This window comes from Corvus cornix, chromosome 5, assembly GCF_000738735.6.
Source record: "Corvus cornix cornix isolate S_Up_H32 chromosome 5, ASM73873v5, whole genome shotgun sequence".
Classification (NCBI taxonomy): Eukaryota; Metazoa; Chordata; class Aves; order Passeriformes; family Corvidae; genus Corvus; species Corvus cornix.
Genome location: NC_046335.1, coordinates 31,829,319 through 31,848,984, shown reverse-complemented (window position 1 = coordinate 31,848,984; position 19,666 = coordinate 31,829,319). Strand labels below are relative to the sequence as shown.

The window sequence follows — 19,666 nt, the reverse complement described above, 5'->3', positions numbered from 1 at the left end:
TAATACAGGGCTGGGTATGTACATTCCAAACTTTTTGATAAGTAAAAAAACCACAATCCCAAATCCAGAAAAAAAGTCATTCTGTTCCTCTTGATGTATTAGGTTTTCTTCTGAATATCACCATGGCATTCAATAGTTAGATCAAGAACTACAGAAAAATTCATTTCCTCTCTTAAATATATTGAACTGTAGGCCTTTTAAAATGAAAACAGCATACAAATATTGTCCTTCTATTTCAGTTAAGTAAATTGAAAAGTGCGTGCAAACTGTCATAAGACTAGAATAATTACCTTGATAAGAAAAATATCAATCATTTGCGGCAATTTGAGTGAAAGATTTGATTTATTATAATATTTTAAAGGTCTTATTTTATTGTAAAAATATTCAAGACATGGAAATGAAAACTACATAATACAATTTTCATTACTGTCAAAAAAGGAGAGAATATTTAAATTACTCAAAATAAGCAAAAATCGAAAAATATTTCACCCTTAATTATAACAATCTTGTTGGAATATACTGTTTTATATCTATAGATAGTGCTGGGTATTCCCATTTTTCAGCAGAGCAGGTGCTAGCAGGTTTATTGGAAAAGTATTTCCTAAAACAACTTCAGGTATTTTTCCATGAAAAAGAGAAGAAAGAGAGAAGAAAATATGGTATATTCTGAGATAATTTTAAATTTAGTACCGGGAAAATGGTTATATTAATTGCAAGTCATAAAGGAAAAACCTGAAAGTGTTTTTTACACCAAATTCAGTAACATCCATCTTTTACATCTATCTTTTCATATATCTCCTTGCAAGATAAGAACAGCTAAAGGCTGTCTGTTGCAGTGGCTAAGTCCACTTTCCACCCCCCAAGTTGCCTCCAAAAGTGGTCTCTCCCTACAACACTGCGCTAGAAAGTTCTCCCTTTGTCTAGATTCTGCTGGTCACTGGCCCTCTCCCCCCTCCCATCCCTTTTCCCATTGGCCCCTGTTATGTCATTCAAGCTTGCCTCTGCCCCCTAGCCCTCAGGCTATCGGTTTTGGATGCTCTGCCCGCCTTTGGGAGTTTTCGATAAAACGGCGTGGGCGTTCAGTTTTGGGTTCTTCTTGCCTCTGTTCCCTTTGGGGTGTTACCATTAAGCATCTCGGAACTGCAGGCAGAGAACCCCTCTCGCCTCTCTGTCTCCAGCTGATGCACAGACCATGGGTGTGAGCGGCTGTTCGCAGCCACTGCGAAGGTGAGATCGGGGCACGCGTGGGCGCTGGCAGAGCGCTGCCTGAGCGGTGCATGAGGGACCCAGCGGGGACAAACGCGGCACCGACCCACCAGAGCCCTCCTTCCATAGCTGTCCATGAAAAAAACCACAAAAATCCAGCACAAAGAAACACACCAAAGTTTCATGGGCTTGCTCAGGAGCTTTCATATCGATTTGTATCTAGTTACGAAAACAACAAAGCAGGGCCTAAGCACTTTAATCGCCTGTTTTCTTTTCCCAGGGTGTTGACATTCAGCATTGGCCCAGCATGGCACTGAAGTTATTAACCACTATTACAAAATATTCCAAATTTGCAATTACTAAATAACCTACCACCCCCATTCACAGGCTGTGTGCAACCCTGCAAAATCCATTTTCAATGGAGTCAGTATAAAAGTTCCATTAAATTCAGTTAAATAACATTTCAGTTTTGTCTGTACTACAGATTGTGGGAGGTATGACATAGAAGAAAGCAATGAATTGTTGCTAACGCTGGACAGCCTCTTCCACAGCGGGTGCTTTAGTATGCTCAACTGATCTTACTAAGAGGAAATCTCAACAATCTGGTGATGAAAACTTCTGTCAACTACCAATCCATTTGCATAACAACCCCATGTTTTGAGGATATTAATAGTGATTAGAGCCCACCCTACTTACTTCGGCGTTGTGTATTAATGCATATTTGAATTTTAGGTTTTGAAACTTATCAAATCACAAGTTCTCCAAATCAGAGCTATCTGCAGAAGACACAAACCCTGATAATAACGAACTAAATTTTTCTTCTCAGTTCGTATCAAAAATTACTATGTCTAAAGTCTACTTTTGACCTTCTGCTAGTTTGAATATTTATTTCCCCTTTATTGCATAACAGATTCAGTTGAAAAAAAATTAAAGCATTAACATCATAAATCAAGATTCCTAACCACACAAACGGAGATGTAAAAAAATATTTATCTAAACATATCTGCCAGTTGTCCTTCCTAAACATTTGAAACAACTCAAAAAACACACCCTTACAAAAGCGTGAGAAAAAGAGGGATAAACCAGAATGATATAGGAAAGCATGTTATCATCCCCCAAATGGCGTTCGGTTAGATTTCTGAAAAAGAGAAATAACATCAAAACAAGCAGCTTACTAGACAGCTTCCTGAAAATCTGATAATACCTGATAACAAGTGCCAAGCTCTCTTCCATTGGCTGTGAATGACACCATTCCAGTAGCCAGGTCAACAAAGCATCCAATTTCTATATCAACATTACTGCGACCTGATCTCTGGGAATTAGCAATTATGTCTCCTCCCCAAACCATGTAGCAGTTGCTGCGCTTCACACTGAAAGGACAGCAAGAGCAAAGTACAGGTCACATTGAACTTGGTAGAGATACACTTTTCAATGGAAGAATACTTAGAGATCCTCAAAGGTACTTGTTATGCTATTAGTTTGTTTGCTCATTAACAAACCTTTTTTTTTGTAATCTTTCATTATCATCTCGGGTAAGGGATCAGACTAAATCAGACTTTTTTTTTTTCCTTTTTTATAGTTACTAAAGAATTTCACAGGTTTCTGTGTGCACTTAAAAGTTACAGTAAAACAAACAAGTTCGTCAACCAGGAGTAAATATAGATTATAAATGAAAGAAGCTTCTTTCACTTAAAATTCTTTCCAAAATAAACATTCTTTCCAACAGAACATTAATGATAAATTCACTTTAACGTGTCTACGTAAAACACTTTCATATAAAAATGTGCACAGAAAACTCATACTCCATAATCAATTTTCTTATTAGTTTAAATTAATATTTAAAATATCATCAAGCTTGCAAATATCTGACTTTTAAAAAACAGTATTAAAATAAAAACTTTAATAAGCGATAAATAATTCCATACCTTTCATGAACTCTGCCTCTCTCATCACCTAGAGTAACTGTCACTGTACAATTTTTATTTAGGTCAAAATTCTCACTGTAAAAATGATAGTCGGGTGTTACCCAGCCAACCCAAACACAGGATGGGTCTTGGCCAGCAAATATCCGTAGTGAGTAAAAATACTGAAAGGAGGAAAAGAGCATATTAGTAATAAAATTCTAAAGTATTTTATCAAGGAATACTCAAATAGTGATTGAAAAAACCCTCTCCTATATGTCAAACTTTAATAATAGTAGTTCATATTCTTTTAATAGGTCATTTAAAACACTCTAAAATTGAAAAAACAGACTAGTGTTTTAAGATGGTGAGGTTTGTGTTTACACAAGTTGCAAGTCATGCAACTCTGGACATCATTATTTATAAACAATGTTATATCATAGAAAGTTATTTAAAAGGTTTCTTTCAACGGATCAATTTCTAATGAACATGCTGCCACAACTAAATCTACTTCATAGCGGTCAAAGAACTAAGCATCTCAACATATTTACTTACCGTAGTAGAAAGAGGAGCAACTTCTTGGCTATGCTTTCTAGAGATAAAGGAAAATCAGTAAATAAGTTAAAAAAAAAAAAAAGAGTAGTAAAAAATTTAGTCATTATTAGGCTAAATATACATACAAGCTAAATAATGTTTGCTTGGTACTGAGTATGCATTAGCAAAGACTGTACAGGATACAAATATACAAGTAAAATAGTTGATTGCAGTTAAGGTAGAGTGGGAGAAGAGGCAGATTTACAGCTGTCAAATAAAGATGGCGATAACTCTGAAAGGTGCTAGACTCAGTAATACCTGGTGTCTTTAAAAACCTGTCCCACAATCTTTTTTCTTTTAATGAATTAGGGACTTTTCCAACAATGAACTATTGGAACAATAATGTTGATGAGCAATAGCCCAGTGGGCAAAAGACTCTGAGCTGGTTTTCTAGCCTAGCTTTTGCAAAGCCCAACAATTCAGAAAGAACGGAGCTGCTTAGCAATGAAGATCCATAAATCCTGATGCACGTCTTTAGAAAAGACTCTAAAACCATCAAGAATAAAAAAAAAATCACAGTAACATGCCTTTTATGGTAATCTGTGCTTAGACCAAGAAAAAGTATGAAAATTTTAGTGTACTATAATAAAGAGTAATGGAACATAATACATTTACACTGAAATTATGAAATAGGATAACTAAACCCAAGTCCAACCGTTTTTGGAAAACATCAGATGAGGCATTTTCCACACCCATGCCGAAGTTGAATGATGAGTGGAACTCAACGGGCATACTCAAACGACAATATATCATGTCTGAATTGCTGTTCTGTGTGCCAAATGTTTTGTGAGTAACTTTTAACCGAGGTGGACTCTCAATGGTTCCATCAATTCTCCATATCTAGAAATAACAGAAATATTTTAAAATAATACTATCCAAAAAATGCTAAAAATTTCCATTAAGCGACTAGAGGATGAGAAGATTGAAAGAGCCAACTTAAATTTTTCATGATTAATTATCTTCAAAACTATGCACTTTGTTCTCTGACATTGAATTTAACCTGAAGAGCAAGGGAAGCAACAGATTCAATATATCCTGATCACAGTAAGTATTTTCAAGATGTTCCATACAGGAGTGAAAAATAAAAGTTTATATTTTATTAAACTAATTCACTTTGATTACACAAGTCACTGAAAAACTGCGTCACAAGAATCAGTAGTTTTCTACCACTGATAAGAAATATCAATTCAGTTTGTTCATATGATCATTATGCACTCTGAGTCTGATATTACTTTCCCTTGTGCTGAAAAAGTGAGTAAGCTTTCAAAGTCAGAGATAGGAACATTTCAAAAACTTCAAAAAGACAGGAATAGTGATGAAAAAATTCTGATAAAATGGAAAAAATGCTGAGATCATTTAGCTGGAATTCAGTGAAATTTATTTTGCTTAAGAAGGAAATATTCAGAGACAAGTACTAGAGAATAATTGACTACACCTAAATTAAAGTAAATGGCCTAGAGAGATTATAGTAAAAAATCTCAGGAATTCAAACATATCATTTTGGAATATATGAATATGGAACATTTTATATTTAAAAAAGGCTGTATTATTCTGCTCTAGGATACATAAGTTAGGGAGTTTTTGAATTCCTATCACTGGTGCGTCATAATGAAAGGAACAATCTGCGACACCACAGGTACTCTTAGATATCCTCAGGCTTCAGCTGAACAATACAGAAAAATGTATAGTAGAGAAGGTTTAAAAAGTGAAAGTACATGCAAGATACAATAAAAAAAAACCCAACATAACTAACATGTTTCCAGTAGCTGACCACAACATAAATTAGTAAGCCATATAATAAACTAGATAGGTATATCCATAGGAATCCATACTGCCGTAAATGAAACTGAAGATAGACAAGATCATCTGGAATTATCTAAGAGTGACTTAATAGAGTTATATGACAAACTATCTGATGACAGTAAGTATTAGTAAGGGTTTAATGTCTCAGCTTGCTAAACAAACAGTCATTGAGCAGGTGTCTCCCTAATATGTAATGTTACCTTAATGTGAGGATGATTTTTTGGCACATTGACAAATGTTGGTAACCGTTTACTAAACCACATAGCAACATCTCGGTTCATGTTAACAGCAAAAGGTTCAAAACCTTCTTGAAGGCCACACATTGTATAATACTTGAATGTACTGGCATCCATTCCAAGGTTCATGCGACCAATCTGAGATAGGCCCAGTGCACAAACTGGAACAAAACCTAAAAAACCAAAAAACCAAACTCAACTCAACAGTAACTTAGTTTAAAACCATTTTGTTTAAAACCAGGCATTGTTTATTTTCAATCCATCTATTGTGAGCTAAACCTTAGCTCCTACAAGTAATGCACATGAAGTGATGACAGTAGCAAGGATTTAAAGCTGCCTTAAATACTAGTGTCCAAGTTCAATATAATTGCTACCGAAACCCCTGAGGACTTAGGCACTATCCCATTTAATTTGTTATCTTTCTCATTTTAGACTAATAAACATGGCTTTATGCAATGAGCTGGACACTGGAAGCCAACCTTGTCTACATCAAAGTTATTAACAAAAGGTAAGTATGGTCTCTGAGAGCACCAAGTTTCCATAAGGACTTTGAGATGAGGTTCAGGTACACTTGCTTAAAATTTACTTTATCATCGGTAGCTACAATTTTTTTTGCCAGCCTTCATTTCTCCATCATTCACAATGGACAAATGCATACTCTTTTAACACTAGCATTCTTTATGACTCAACTTTTTGATCACCAGATACCTTTAGACAGGGGTGAAAGGCTGTTGACTTATTTCACCATTTCCCAAGAAACAGAATTTGGAGCAAGATTAGGGAAAAGCCAACAGTAAAACCTCTAAAGGAGAAATTTTTTCTCCTAAACTTCAAGACTTCAGAACAGCTTTGTTAAGGCTGTCCTGCATTCTCTACCTTCAGAAAAACTCTATTAATGATAAGATCAAAGAAGGGCAGTGAGCAACTGCTAAGTTTTCCGGCAATTACTAACAGGTGTGAAGCCATTACTGGTTGGAGGAGATACACTTACAAAGAAAATATCAATGAAAACATAAAGCAAAACAGTTTTAAAATATTCCCAATGTCCTTTACTACAGTCATGTAGATACTACGTTTTGAAAAAGCAAAGGCAAAAAACAGAAGAGGAAAAATATCCCAGAAAAAATGAGAAATTTGGCTAGGTTATGAATGGGACAGAGAAAAAAACAACAAATTAGACTCAAGTTATGCTGCAAAGATCTGTTCTTTTGATGCAGACTCTCACCACACAGTACTCAATTTGTCCTTCACAGACATGAACATAGTACATTTATGCTCCAGTGAGATTATCAGAGCCTACATTTTCAGGTTTTGGAAATTTTTCAGGGTGCTTATTATTACCACTTCTTCTTTGCACTGAAGTCCAGAGAGAAAGCCTAGCAACAGTGAGAAAATTTATCCACTCGGACTGCTGAAACCCCATTAATGTGGTTAAAGGAAAAAAGAAATTAAATTTGTGCCACATAAGCACTCTCAAAATAAATTTTTATGAAGTTAGTGTACAGCACAGTCTGAAGGCTCACATCAGTGAAATATGATTTCTCAGCTCTCTGAGTCATTATGACAGTCTAGTTTTTCTGCTTGTTGTATTGTTTTGTCTTCTAATAACCATGTGACTTTAAAAGGGAAATTACCATTTTCTATTCCAAAGTCAGCAAATGCAAGTTCTGAACCTTTACTGGTTATAAGCAACTCTCCATTCAGAGTAAAGATGATTGACTTGTCATCCAGGTTTATCATACAACCAACCACGTCTCCTGGTTGCCAGCTTCGTCCAAAGAATCCACTGCCTTGATGCCAACACTGGCCCTAAATAGAAAACCAAGTAAATAAACACAGTGCTAAAATTAAAAGTTAAATACAAAATAAATAAAGAAACCCAAATATTTTATTTTCTAGGATCTCAAAGTAATTTGCAAGCAGCTCTTATTATGACTTTTGCCTTAGAGATAACAGAGACATAGAGCAAATAAGGCACCCTAACTTCAGCTATTTGCAACCTGGTAACTACTGTTCACCGGACTGAACTTCTTACATGCAGGGTCATTATTATCCTTCTGGTCCTTTAGGAGTCAAGCTTGGGAGGAAAGGATGTGCAAAAAGCAGAAAAGACAGAAAAAGAAAAACACAACTGTGGTTCTCTCAGTTAATGAAGAACCTTTCTTTGATTTTTGTAAAACACAACTTATAAAAAAATGGAAGTGAATGCTGTATCTCTATAGTTACGACAGACTTCTGTACTTAGTTGGGTATAGCCTAGGAAGATACATACAAATCAACACTTCTTTTTTATCATAATCTCATTACCAGAACCAAAATGGAGGTACTATACAGCATTAAACAGAGCTCAGAGATATTTTTATATGAATCAAAAATATTCCAGTAGTTGATGTGGAGTACACAGAGGAAACCTATCCTGTAGTTCCCTGTCTATCCTGTTCATAGATCAAAAGAGGTAAAGGTGTACTGACTTTGCTTCCTTCAAATACAAATGCTTGGTCATCAGCTCCCAGCTCTACATCAGGTCGACAGCCTGGTCTGGCCCAGCCAACACGCATATCTCCACCTGTCACAGCTTCAAACTCAAAGTACCACTTTCCAGACTTCACTGCATAGGATTGTTCTACTCTGAAAAATCGTATCTTGTCGATGCTGACTTTTTCCACTGTCTGGTCAGCTGTAAAAATAAACAGAGAAAAATACCACTTTTAATAATAGAATGAAACTATAAATGTCACTAAAAAAGGCCATGATTCTTACTGAAAATACATACCTATCTCTTGGTCAGATGGCTCAATACTATAACCATAGCCTGCAAATGTTCTAATAGCTTCACGGAGGCTATCTCTGTTTGATTTTTTAGTACGTTCATCTAATAATGCATATGGCACTAGCCGAGGATTACGTTTGTTCTTAAGATCCTGAAAGAGATTATAAAAGACAACGAGAAGCAAAGTCTGTTTAGACACCACAAAGACTTTGCCTAATGAGACAGAGTGTACTTTGGAATCCTGTAAACATTACAGAAGAGAAACAGCATTGATGAAGAAGAGTTCTATGCACCGTCCAAGTCTGATAATCCTCTCAAAGTTGGCAGGGCTTCTTTTCCTGCTCCCCACCCCCTCTGGCTTTTCCAGATATTTCAAGACATTCAGTATTTATCATCTTAACTAACACTCCCTCCCAAATGATGTTCTAGAATACAAAATATCACATTCTTTACTTATTCCAAATGCATGTAAAAAAGTTCCTACCTGCTGAATGCCATAGGTCCATCCTTGCTTTATTCTGTCTTTTGCCCAGACATTATGTGCATTTTCTGCTAGTTTGTCAACTAGAAATTCTTGAGAAGGTAACAATTTCACTTCAGAAAGATCAAGAGGGGCAGGTTTATATCCATTTGACATCATATAACTGTAAGTCAACAAAGCAAAATAGAGAGTCAGGATATCCCAGGTATGGTATTTAAATCTTTCTACGAGGCAGACATAGGGTAGAAGTCACTTTCTCCACTTTTCAATCTCCTAGTCTCCCATTGCTTTGCAAAAACCTTGCATTGTATTTGGTCATTCACTAGGATATAAATTGCATTCTAGCAGACAGTCTCATTTTCCACCTACTTGCACAATAGCTAATTAAATGTGACTCAGATCCATATATGCATGCCTAAATGGTTGTTACAAAGCAACAAAATTGTTATTGAATGAGTACTTGTAATATCTTTTTTATATTTTTCATTTAAATATTTCAAGTAATTTCTATTTTAAAGATCTGTATGACGAATTCTTATGAAACTCTTTTATGCATTATTAAGCATGGTATTTTAGTTCACTATTCTGTAAGGACTGCATTACCATTTTTTTCCAACAGAAGAAAACATTTTAACTATTGTTCTTACCACTTTTTCACTGAATAAAGTTTAGTAATTTTTCAGCAGTAGCTATTATCTTCTCCAACCCTTCCATATTACATAAGGACTACCTGCCCTTTTAGACATATGCAGACTCTCTTTTGCTCAAATCAAATAATTTCAATTCATTAGGATGTTTCATATAGGCAATAGGTATTTTACATTTACACAGACTGTTTGCAGTAGGAACCTTGAGAAAAGATCTTTTTTCCTTTTTTTAATTAATGCCATCACCTGGATCAAGAATACCATCTTCATGTCATAAAACCATATATTTTATTGCTCACTTTAAACAACTACCTTTGTTTCTCATGGATAAATTTCATTCAGGAAAAAAAGACATCTGGTGGGTTAACAAACTGATGTGAAATGGTGATTATCAAACTTGCTGTTTCTGTCTTCTACGGTAAAATGGTCAACCCTCTTTGAAGTAGATACATTTACCATCATATGAATAGACTGTCCTGTACCATGAGGCAGAAAAGCACTGCAATGTTGTGTTTAACTTTGGAATCTATGTTCTAGGGTGATGTAACGCTGCTACAATTGCCTGGTTTAAGTATGTGACTGTTTGTGTCTCTGAATAATTTCAGGAGGGGGTTCACAGCAGTTTTCACATTCCACAATCACCACAGGCAAGGCAGTGGCCTAACCAGAGATCTGTAAGACCTTATCAGGTATGGGGTTCACATCAAGTATTCTTTAAATGAACTTAAAACATTTTATAGTTATAATAAATATTATAATATGCAACTGTTATCATAAGGTACATACTTTTTAGGAAGTTTGACTTTTTTAAGATCTTCCTCAGCTGCTGGATGAGCATGAACAATGTGACATCCAAGGGCCAAAAGGGTTCTGGCATAAAAATGGCATTATTGAAACACATTATAGTTGTCACGCATTGTATAAATACACAGAAAAAATTACATTTTAAAAACATGGAAGTAACCCAAAATAATGGTATTTTAAAACCCAAATATTTGATTTATCAGAAATCATAAATAAGTCATGTAAACACTAAAAAGGCATGAATCTATGACTTGAGATTCCTACCACTTTATTAAAACCAACAGGATCTGGTGGTGTTTTTTTCTTTGTATTTCTAGAGACAAAGTTTTTCGAAATCAGTATGATTGGGTTCCTGGGACTTCTAGCAAAGCTAGCAGAATGAGATATTTGAATGGTTTTTCAATCTTACAAATAATGTGATGTGCTTGAATAAAAATAAAATTTAAAAAGTTTATTTTCTTTGATATTTAAATCTCACTTGAGGGTTTCAGTTGACATTTGTAGATTATAATTCTTCTCTGTCTCAGGCAATTTTGAGAATTCCACGAGACAAGGATGATGCCTTTTATTGTCATCCCGTATCTGCAACAAAGTAACAGAAAAGGGTACTTTCCTGACAGAATCAAGAATTACAGTAAAAACCCAGTAAATTCTTTGCAGTAGTAAAGACAATATAAGCAATACCATTTATCTTTGTTCAATGACAGCTACTCATAACTATATAAAGCTACTTTTCCCATGATTCATTTATAATGCACACTATAAGTACTCCTCCATAACTAATGAAATAACAAAACCAAGGAATTTGAGGAATTTGAATGTTTACAAAAGCCACCCAAAAGTTAATACCACTGTCTCCTTCCAATTTACATGGTCACCTGTTGTTGGTAATGTATAGACCACCTTACATACCCTGTTCAATTTCCAAGTCCAGGCTTGGGCTGGTGGGAGACTTAACCTAATACAGGTGACTGTACCCAGACAGGTCATTCAAAACATACCTTGCCATATGTCCAGCCCAGTTCTATTTTATTCATTCCCCACAGTTCATGGATATTTTCAGCTAGTTTGTCCCTGATCTTTTCAAGATGAAAAGGAAGGGCAATCTGAGAAAAGAGCATAACAATTTCAGAACTAAGAAGAGGTTCCAGTCACCACATTTGTATGTCCAAGATCATCTAGATCAGTTAGTACATCACAACACACAATTGAAGAAATACTAAGAAAGAGGGAAGCTACCTTAGTTTTTACATTGTGAATTTAAATTCTGAACAGATATATATTATGGGTCCCATTATTGCAAACTTCACATACCTGACTGGTGTCTATTGGACAAGGGATAAAAGAAGCTTGTGAGAGAAATTGTGTTGTACCCAACAAATCCCTCACACCTTCAAAATCTCTTTTATATTCTTTGACTGGTTCCAGTTTCATCTTCTCTTTTGGAAGCAATGCTTCATAACAGGGAGCATAGCCAGCAGGAGGCAGAAATTTAAACTCTCCATGACGTCCACCCAACAAGAAACGAACTCTGTACAATTTTCAATGAAGCAATTAGACTCTTTAATAGTCAGTATATACTATCATTATGTATAAATATTTTAGAAATGTAAACATTTATTATATTGACATTTACAAAAATGCAGGTGCGCTTCATGTTTTGGTAAACACCAAAGGGTTACCAAGCATTCATACTAGCAATACTATCAGTAAAACCATCACCTACCCACTATTCTTTGAAAATTTGTTTTGAACAAAGCAAAAATAATTATTTAATGTGGTAGCATATTTAAATATTTCTCACTTAAAATCAAACGGTTGTAAGTTGTGAATTTTTTAATGGATTTAAGGGATTTGAAAACACAAATCTAATTTAAATTGGACTATTACTCTAAAAATACTATTGGGACAATTGAAACCTAACTTGAAAATTTTAAAGTTACTTCTCAGTCCACACATGCAGACAGTTGGCACATGTGAGAAATACCAACAAAACACTAAAATCATAATACTTTAAGAAAGCAAACTGTATTATACTGAATATTACAATTGGGAATGAGTTCCAGAAGCATAACTAAGATTCCTTGTAAACCATTAAATTGTTCTTTTTCTCCGCAGATATAGATTTTTCCTATAAATTTAAGAGTATACCAGGAAAAACAACAAAGACAAAAGCTGCATACTTTGGTCCTCGAGAGGGCAAACTCTAGAGGTAAATAAACACAGAAATGCATAACAGAGCCTGTTATCTCTAGGAATTAGTCCCTACATGTCTTGTGATGGTGTGACCAGAAACCTATATGAATATTAGAACTACCAGATCAACATATCTTGTTTATGTTTTTAAAAAGAGGAGAAAAATTAAGCCCCCAGAACACCCTCCTTAACTCATGAACTCAGGATTCTCATGGAAAAACATTTTCTGTGGTAGTAACAGACACAGATGACAACATATACTTGCTATTAACATCAGCTACTGCAAACTACAGAGGAAAATGCTCTCACAAAATATAAAAGCAACATCAAATAAGAATGAAAAAAAAAGAAAATAATCACACCAGTTTTGGCAGATTTCTTACAGTAAAAAGTATTAATGCAGCTACATATAGTATGGCCACTCCAGGGGAATAAATGAAATTGATTTACTAAACCTTTCCCAACCCTCCTTTATTCTGTTTGATTCTACAGGAGATTTTCTGAATTCACTGAACATAGACAACAATATAAATTGAATGCAGTAGGTTTGAATCTCAGTATTTTAGCTATAGAAGAGGTAAGAAATGGGCAATATTAGTAAAGAGATTCCAAAGCTGCTTCTCATCAGTTGTGTTTTCTACTGTGAACACAGTATCAGTTTTCATGATGATTTGGATTTTTTTACTCCCTTCTGAGAAAGCCAGTGAGAATTTTAATTAGGGCCAAATATGGTTCTGTGTTTCTAACATGTTTTTTCCACTGATAATTGGAATGAAACAGAATTAATTTCCCCTAGGTCACCAAATGCCCATAAAATAATACTTTCCAGACACTGCCACTTAGTCAAATTGTTTACAGGCTCACATTTCACTTTTAAGCGAAATCATCGCTGAACAAATCAGTAGTTTTCTGCCTTCTTCCAGCTGCTATTTGGACAGAACTGAAGCAACAAAGCAGAATAAATCATACTAGAATTTAGACAATATTTTGTGTGATAAGACAGCAAAGAAAACAATTAAAATTAAGTTGTACTTACTTTACGCCTGCTGATAAGCTTACAACAGGGAAGAAAAACCCTTCTGTACTGAAGTTCTCAAACATTCCCTGTACAGGCTGTCCATTAATGCGGAATGAAATGCTGGGAACACCTAAATCCAAGCAGCAGCTAACCACATCATCAGATGCTAATAAATGCTGATTGACAGATGCTACCGCTCTGGGTACCCGACCTAGGATAAAGGCATTTAGTAATCATAAGATTTAAGCAGGCTTAATTTTTTAAAATTTTTTATTTGGCCATTTCTAATGGAGTATGTTACAGATGCCTCCCAGTCATCTCCAGAAACAGATAATTTCTGACATTGGATAATTGTTCAATAGTGTTGAAATAAAATATTGAATTACATGTGTCTGCACACACGTATTTTATACACAAAACCCTATGCTAGAACAATGCTAATATAATTGATAAATGAAACTCTCAGATTATGAATTGTTAGAATTAATGTCATAAAATTTACTTCAGTGTATTCATGTATGCTCTCCTTAAAAGACACTTTTTATTTGCATGGCTCCACTCTATTATTTTCAGAGCCGTTGAAGAATGCCTAGACACATATGGCATTTAAAGGCACTGAGAAATGTGTGGAAACTAAGGATTTTGCCTACGTGCCTTGAAAATTGCACATTAAACATAAGCCATAAATTGAACAAGCTAAAAAATAACCATTGTTTACTTTGCATGCAAGAGAAATCTGGAAGAAAAAATAATATGCTGGTTCATAATTAAAGGCTCTATACACAAGGACTAAAATGAGGAAGTTGGCAGTAGTGTAGCAATTATAATTTTTAATTGGCAAAACTGTCTTTTATGAAACTATTTATCAAAATTCTAATTCAATTTATCAGCTCTATCAACAGATTTAAGAATAACTGTCATTTTCCTTCAACTGTAGATTAAAAGTAAAAGAATAATGCAAATGTAGATTCATACAGAATTAATTTATCTGAGATCAATACATCCATTGAATTTGAACAGACAGAATTAAGTCAGTATTGATCTAGATCTGGAAAACGCCATTCTGTGATCAAAATAATGAAAATAGAAGTAATCTGCTAAAAAGTCTAATTGGTATAATTCAATATTGGCTAGCATCTCAGACAAGGAGTCTGATCTGAACTCCTAAATAACTTCATGAGAACCTGGAATTCTGAATGTAGCTCACTATAAAATAGCATGTTATGTATACAAAGGAATGGAAGGTAAAAGTAGGTAAATGCTAAATGTAAGAATAAGTGATAGCTCACAAAGCACTTACCAGACCACAGATGAAGGCCATCAAACCCAAAAGAGTAGAGGTCATCACCAACACCATTGCCTCCCCATCCTTCTCCACCTCCAGGATAGGGGGCATAACCTGAAGTAGAGGCCCATCCAACTCGTAAGTGGGTGGGTTCTGCCGTCAAGAATGGATCAACCTGATCAATTATTAACTCAAAGTACCACTTCTTGTACTGTGCAGAGCCCTCAGCAACACCCAAAAATATGTTTGGTCTTATGCTAAGAAAGAAAATGTAAGCCAGTTAGTGTAAACATAAAGTGTGACATATGAATTATATTGCTGTATAATTGTCAAATTCACTTTTCAAGTACAAGTGTAGATACCCACATTTTGTTTATAATATTTTAAAAAGTGACCCATTTTGTATAACTTAATAAAGCTGCTGTAGAATCATCTTCTAAGGTTGAGGTTCCATGCTTTGAAAAACTTACAGTCAAAAGAGAAATGACAAGATCATTTCCTAAAGTCAAAAAGCCAGGAGTGAGGTTGCCAGGAAATCAAGACCCTCCTAAAACACACAAGTACTTCACAGTATGTTCACATAGTCTGTGCCCTGTTTTGACTCAGAAACAAGCAGCTTTCATGTTCCCATTTTAGAACAGACCTGATTATAAATTAGCAATTTCTAGTTGAGCACAGGTTCCATACAAATGCCATATAGTTAGTAAAAATGGTTTTTTTTCAGAAGTTATTACGTAAGACATTATCACTTCCTAAAGTGTGTTTCTCAATATTGAAAGCTTTGGGATATTTCTTAGGTTACAGTATTTTATTCAATTAATTATCCAAGATATGGAAGTTCAATTTTTTCTGATATAATAGTAAAACATATCACTATACCTTGTCACATCATTAATCAAACGTGTTTGCAAAAGTAAGTCTCTTCTAGGCAGTAAATTGTCACAGATCAAATTTTGATTGGCACGGACTGCAACTCCATTACAGACACACAGAGAGCAAAGTACATCGAGAACCTTAAAAGAAAAATCAGAAGGAAGTCAGATAAAGGCAGCTAGCAGCATACACTATTATCCAGTTGTCAGCTTAATTTACATTAAGAATAGGACTAGAGCAAGGAATATAATATACATTATCGTTTTCTGCATACTTTCCATATATATGGACTGAGTGTAGTCCGTACTACTGATAGAGGATATCAAACATTTGTGGAACATAAATTCAGAACACACGGTTTGAGAATGCCTAAAAAAATTTCCTTTAAGATTCCTTATTCTCATTTTGATCAAAAATAAAAAGCTGAAACAGCTGTATGTCAGCTCCTTACAACTTTAAATTAAATCTCGTTAAAAATTAGAAATAGAAAATGTAATTCTTTGATAGATTTTCTGCCACCCAAAAAACTTCATGTGCAAAATTACTGGAAAATTCTCAATGGCAATTATCTGATTGCTTATGAATCTCTTCTGGAAAGAATGTTTTCAATTTGATAAATAATCCATTTATTTATCCATTATAAATAAATTATTATAAATTTATTAATTATAAAATGAAAAATGCTTAAAAATTTCACTATAAAGTGAAACAGAATTTCAGAAAGATGTTATTCTAAAACTTCAGATTTCCTTTTTATTTTGTGCTTGAGTCTGACAATTGAAAGAGACTGGTATCATTCTTCCAGAGTACTGGAGCAGGAGATTTTGGAAGAGAGAACAGTAACACAGTGTTGGTTAATGCTGAGTAACAAAGCTGCACACTTTCGCAAAAAACCAGAGAAGCTTAAATATGTACTTGACCTCTGACAGTCTTTGAGCAATGAGCCCAAATGATCTAAACTTCTACACATCATCTCCAAGACAAAGACATCATTGACTGTGTTATTACTATTGTACAACACCAGAAACAGCAGAATATAACTTTCATTTTAGCTACTCCTGTCATCTGACTAGTGAATTTAGCACAAATCCACCATCAACAGCTTATGCTGTTTAAGCTAACATATTAGCTTAAACACTTTTCTACGTCCCAGCCCATGCAGTTTCTTTTCTACCATCTCTGCTATTGGGCAGAAACCATCTAGAAGAAGGATAGAGGTAATTATTTAAAAAAACACATAAACTCTGACCAGCACTCAGCTGTAAAGCATCTTAGTAACATTAATGACTACCAGCAACTCAGACCTTACATGTAAACTGTTTAAATTATCTATTTCTGACAGAAGGCTTTTAATTTAAAAAGTCCTTCAAATCAATAATTTCTAGGACTATATTGCTTATTAATATTAGTGTTTCTTATTTTCTAAATCTCAACAGACTTTCTAATCTAGGAGGAGAACAAGATACACTGTGGAATAACAGATAAATTAATTTCTTCCCACTCTTCATTACTTTCAAAGACACTAAAAGTGGAAATGCACAAATCCATATAATTCTTCTCCTTTGTACATTTTCTTTTTCTGCTCTAAGCACTCACTATAAGATGTATATTAAGATGTTTCAGACAAAAGGTTCTTTGTAGGTGACTGGCATAACTCAGTAATCTTGCTAAGAGCTATAAATAGTAAGCTGAACTTACTTCTGAAATTTCAACTTTTTTTCTTATGCTTGCTTGTATCAGTTCATACTCCTTAACCATGCTTAAAAATACTTTTCTCCTTTAATGTATCTATAGTTGGTTAGGTTCTCTGTACTAGTGATTTACAAGAGAAGGTAATTTCAGCTCACTAAAACTTTTTCTGTTCTTCCTCGAGGTTATCAGTCTTTCAAATAAAATTTTAATTGAGGAAGGAAACTCACATCAGAAAATCACACAAAAACCTATATCTTCGTCTGTGTTGTGATGTCATCCTGGTTGCAGCCAGTAACTCTGTTCACCTTCTTCTATCATAATAATTTGCATATTGATGTCTAAATTAATTTCATCCAGTATTTCTTCTGGAAACTCAGGGGTTTTTTCTTTCTTCAGAACACCTGTGTTTTCAGATATTTGGATTATTTTTCTGATTTCTCAATTTATTTTTTTCTTTTCTGCTACTATTATTATTACTCAAATTAGGAATGACTTTGCAGGATATAGTTCTCTATACCTGTGGATACAATGGTAGTCCACTGCTTCTGCAGAGCCCTGAACCACAAAGCAAGCTACTCTGCCCACTTTCTTACAGCCATCAGAATAATTCATTTCTCGTCAAATCCAATGTTCTGACTGGTTACCAATATTTCTTAACTGTTTACTTCTCATACGTATTTTTGGTATTTGAAAATTGCTGAAAAGCAATTATATATTAAACATTCTTTTAATCTCAACAAAGAAATTTTGCATATGTACTTTAAGGTTATTTTATTCTTTTAAAGGTACTACAATCACATTTTTTCATGTAGACATTTCTCACTTTTTTTCCCCCACAAATTATTGTAAGAATAACATTACATCCTTAGTTTTTCCAAACATACCTTGTAATTGCGCCCATGTTTATCCAACAGTGAAATAATGGATTTTATGTGTTCCTCAGATATTAGATTTAAAGCTTCTGGGCTTTCAATCAAGATGCAGTGCAACACTTCCAAAATACCTATATGAAGGCCAGAGAAATAATGCTGCCATTAAATCACCTGCACCACTGAACACAATCTAAAAGCTCAGTAAATGAGTATCTTACAAGATGCTGTGTTGTCTCTGGTGTAAAAAGAGAATGAAAACACTTCTAAGGAATATTTATAAGAATATGGTACATTACGAATAAATGCATAATAAAAACGTTAATTTCTATTTTCTTTTGAAAATAGTCACAATTTTAAAACCACTTGGGAAATCTGCAAGTTTAGTTCCTTCTTTTCAATGGAAGAGGTAAAGGTTTTAATAGGGAGCACCGTATAGTATATACATATTTTGTTGAATATTCCACTGTAAAAAACCACCTATAATCTATATCTATATGGGGTTTGTATGCATGCTCACAAATCGGTGTTATTTCACGGTACACTACTGTTGATACTGTTTGACCCAATCCCTTAATTCATCAGAGTCATGTTCAACATTGACTGGATGTAGTATTGCACATAACAAATGTATTAAACCAAAAAAAAAGCCACAAAAATGTCTCTTTAAATGTATTATTTTCTCAATTAAAACAAAAAAAACCAAAATACAAACAAAAAAACCCACCAAAACACCAAACTACCAAAAAAAAACCCACAAAAAAACAAAACAAAAAACCCCAACCACCCAAAAAAACCCCCCAAAACAAAAAACCCCAAACCCCACCAGTGTATTTGTTTTCTAACTGATAGTTAATTTACGTTGTAAAAGTGAGTCTCACCTGAGGAAGATTCTAATCTGTCCAATTTACTGATCAGCCAATCAAGGTTACTGGAAAATTGAGCACAGTTGTTTCTGTTGCCACGAATGAGAGCAGCTGGAAAAAAACCACAGGGTATAATTTTATAACAGGAGATTTCAATTTTAAATCACCAATGTTTATCATATGTATTTTTAAACAATTTTTTGGGTAGCTCCATAAAACAATGAACAGACAAGTCCATATATGTTACCATAATAAAGAATTGAGATTTTCATTACTTTGAATATCAACAATGATGTAATTTCTAAGGACCACATAGTTTTTGAAGCTGGTGGGGTTCTACTGGATAAACAAGAATCTCAGTCAAAAATATGTTTTGTTAATGTCTTATTGTGTTGCTAAATTTAAATAGAAGTTATCCAGCACCC

General features: G+C 34.4%; 1 protein-coding gene across 13 annotated transcripts in view; it reads right to left on the bottom strand.

The window, feature by feature from the left end:
* The window catches only part of RYR3 (ryanodine receptor 3), a 202,162-nt gene that overhangs the window by 102,072 nt on the left and 80,424 nt on the right, over positions 1-19,666 (bottom strand). For all 13 annotated transcript variants that reach the window (XM_019280191.3, XM_019280207.3, XM_019280202.3 and 10 more), the window contains exons 16-33: positions 19,257-19,352; positions 18,391-18,509; positions 15,821-15,954; positions 14,957-15,198; positions 13,675-13,867; positions 11,757-11,973; positions 11,444-11,548; positions 10,921-11,024; positions 10,425-10,508; positions 8,995-9,154; positions 8,514-8,661; positions 8,212-8,417; positions 7,375-7,549; positions 5,705-5,913; positions 4,357-4,541; positions 3,663-3,699; positions 3,132-3,292; positions 2,411-2,576 (exon numbers count right to left, since the gene is read on the bottom strand). In XM_019280191.3, the coding sequence (XP_019135736.3) occupies positions 2,411-2,576; positions 3,132-3,292; positions 3,663-3,699; positions 4,357-4,541; positions 5,705-5,913; positions 7,375-7,549; positions 8,212-8,417; positions 8,514-8,661; positions 8,995-9,154; positions 10,425-10,508; positions 10,921-11,024; positions 11,444-11,548; positions 11,757-11,973; positions 13,675-13,867; positions 14,957-15,198; positions 15,821-15,954; positions 18,391-18,509; positions 19,257-19,352 (2,741 nt within the window). The remainder of the gene's footprint in view (positions 1-2,410; positions 2,577-3,131; positions 3,293-3,662; positions 3,700-4,356; positions 4,542-5,704; positions 5,914-7,374; positions 7,550-8,211; positions 8,418-8,513; positions 8,662-8,994; positions 9,155-10,424; positions 10,509-10,920; positions 11,025-11,443; positions 11,549-11,756; positions 11,974-13,674; positions 13,868-14,956; positions 15,199-15,820; positions 15,955-18,390; positions 18,510-19,256; positions 19,353-19,666) is intronic.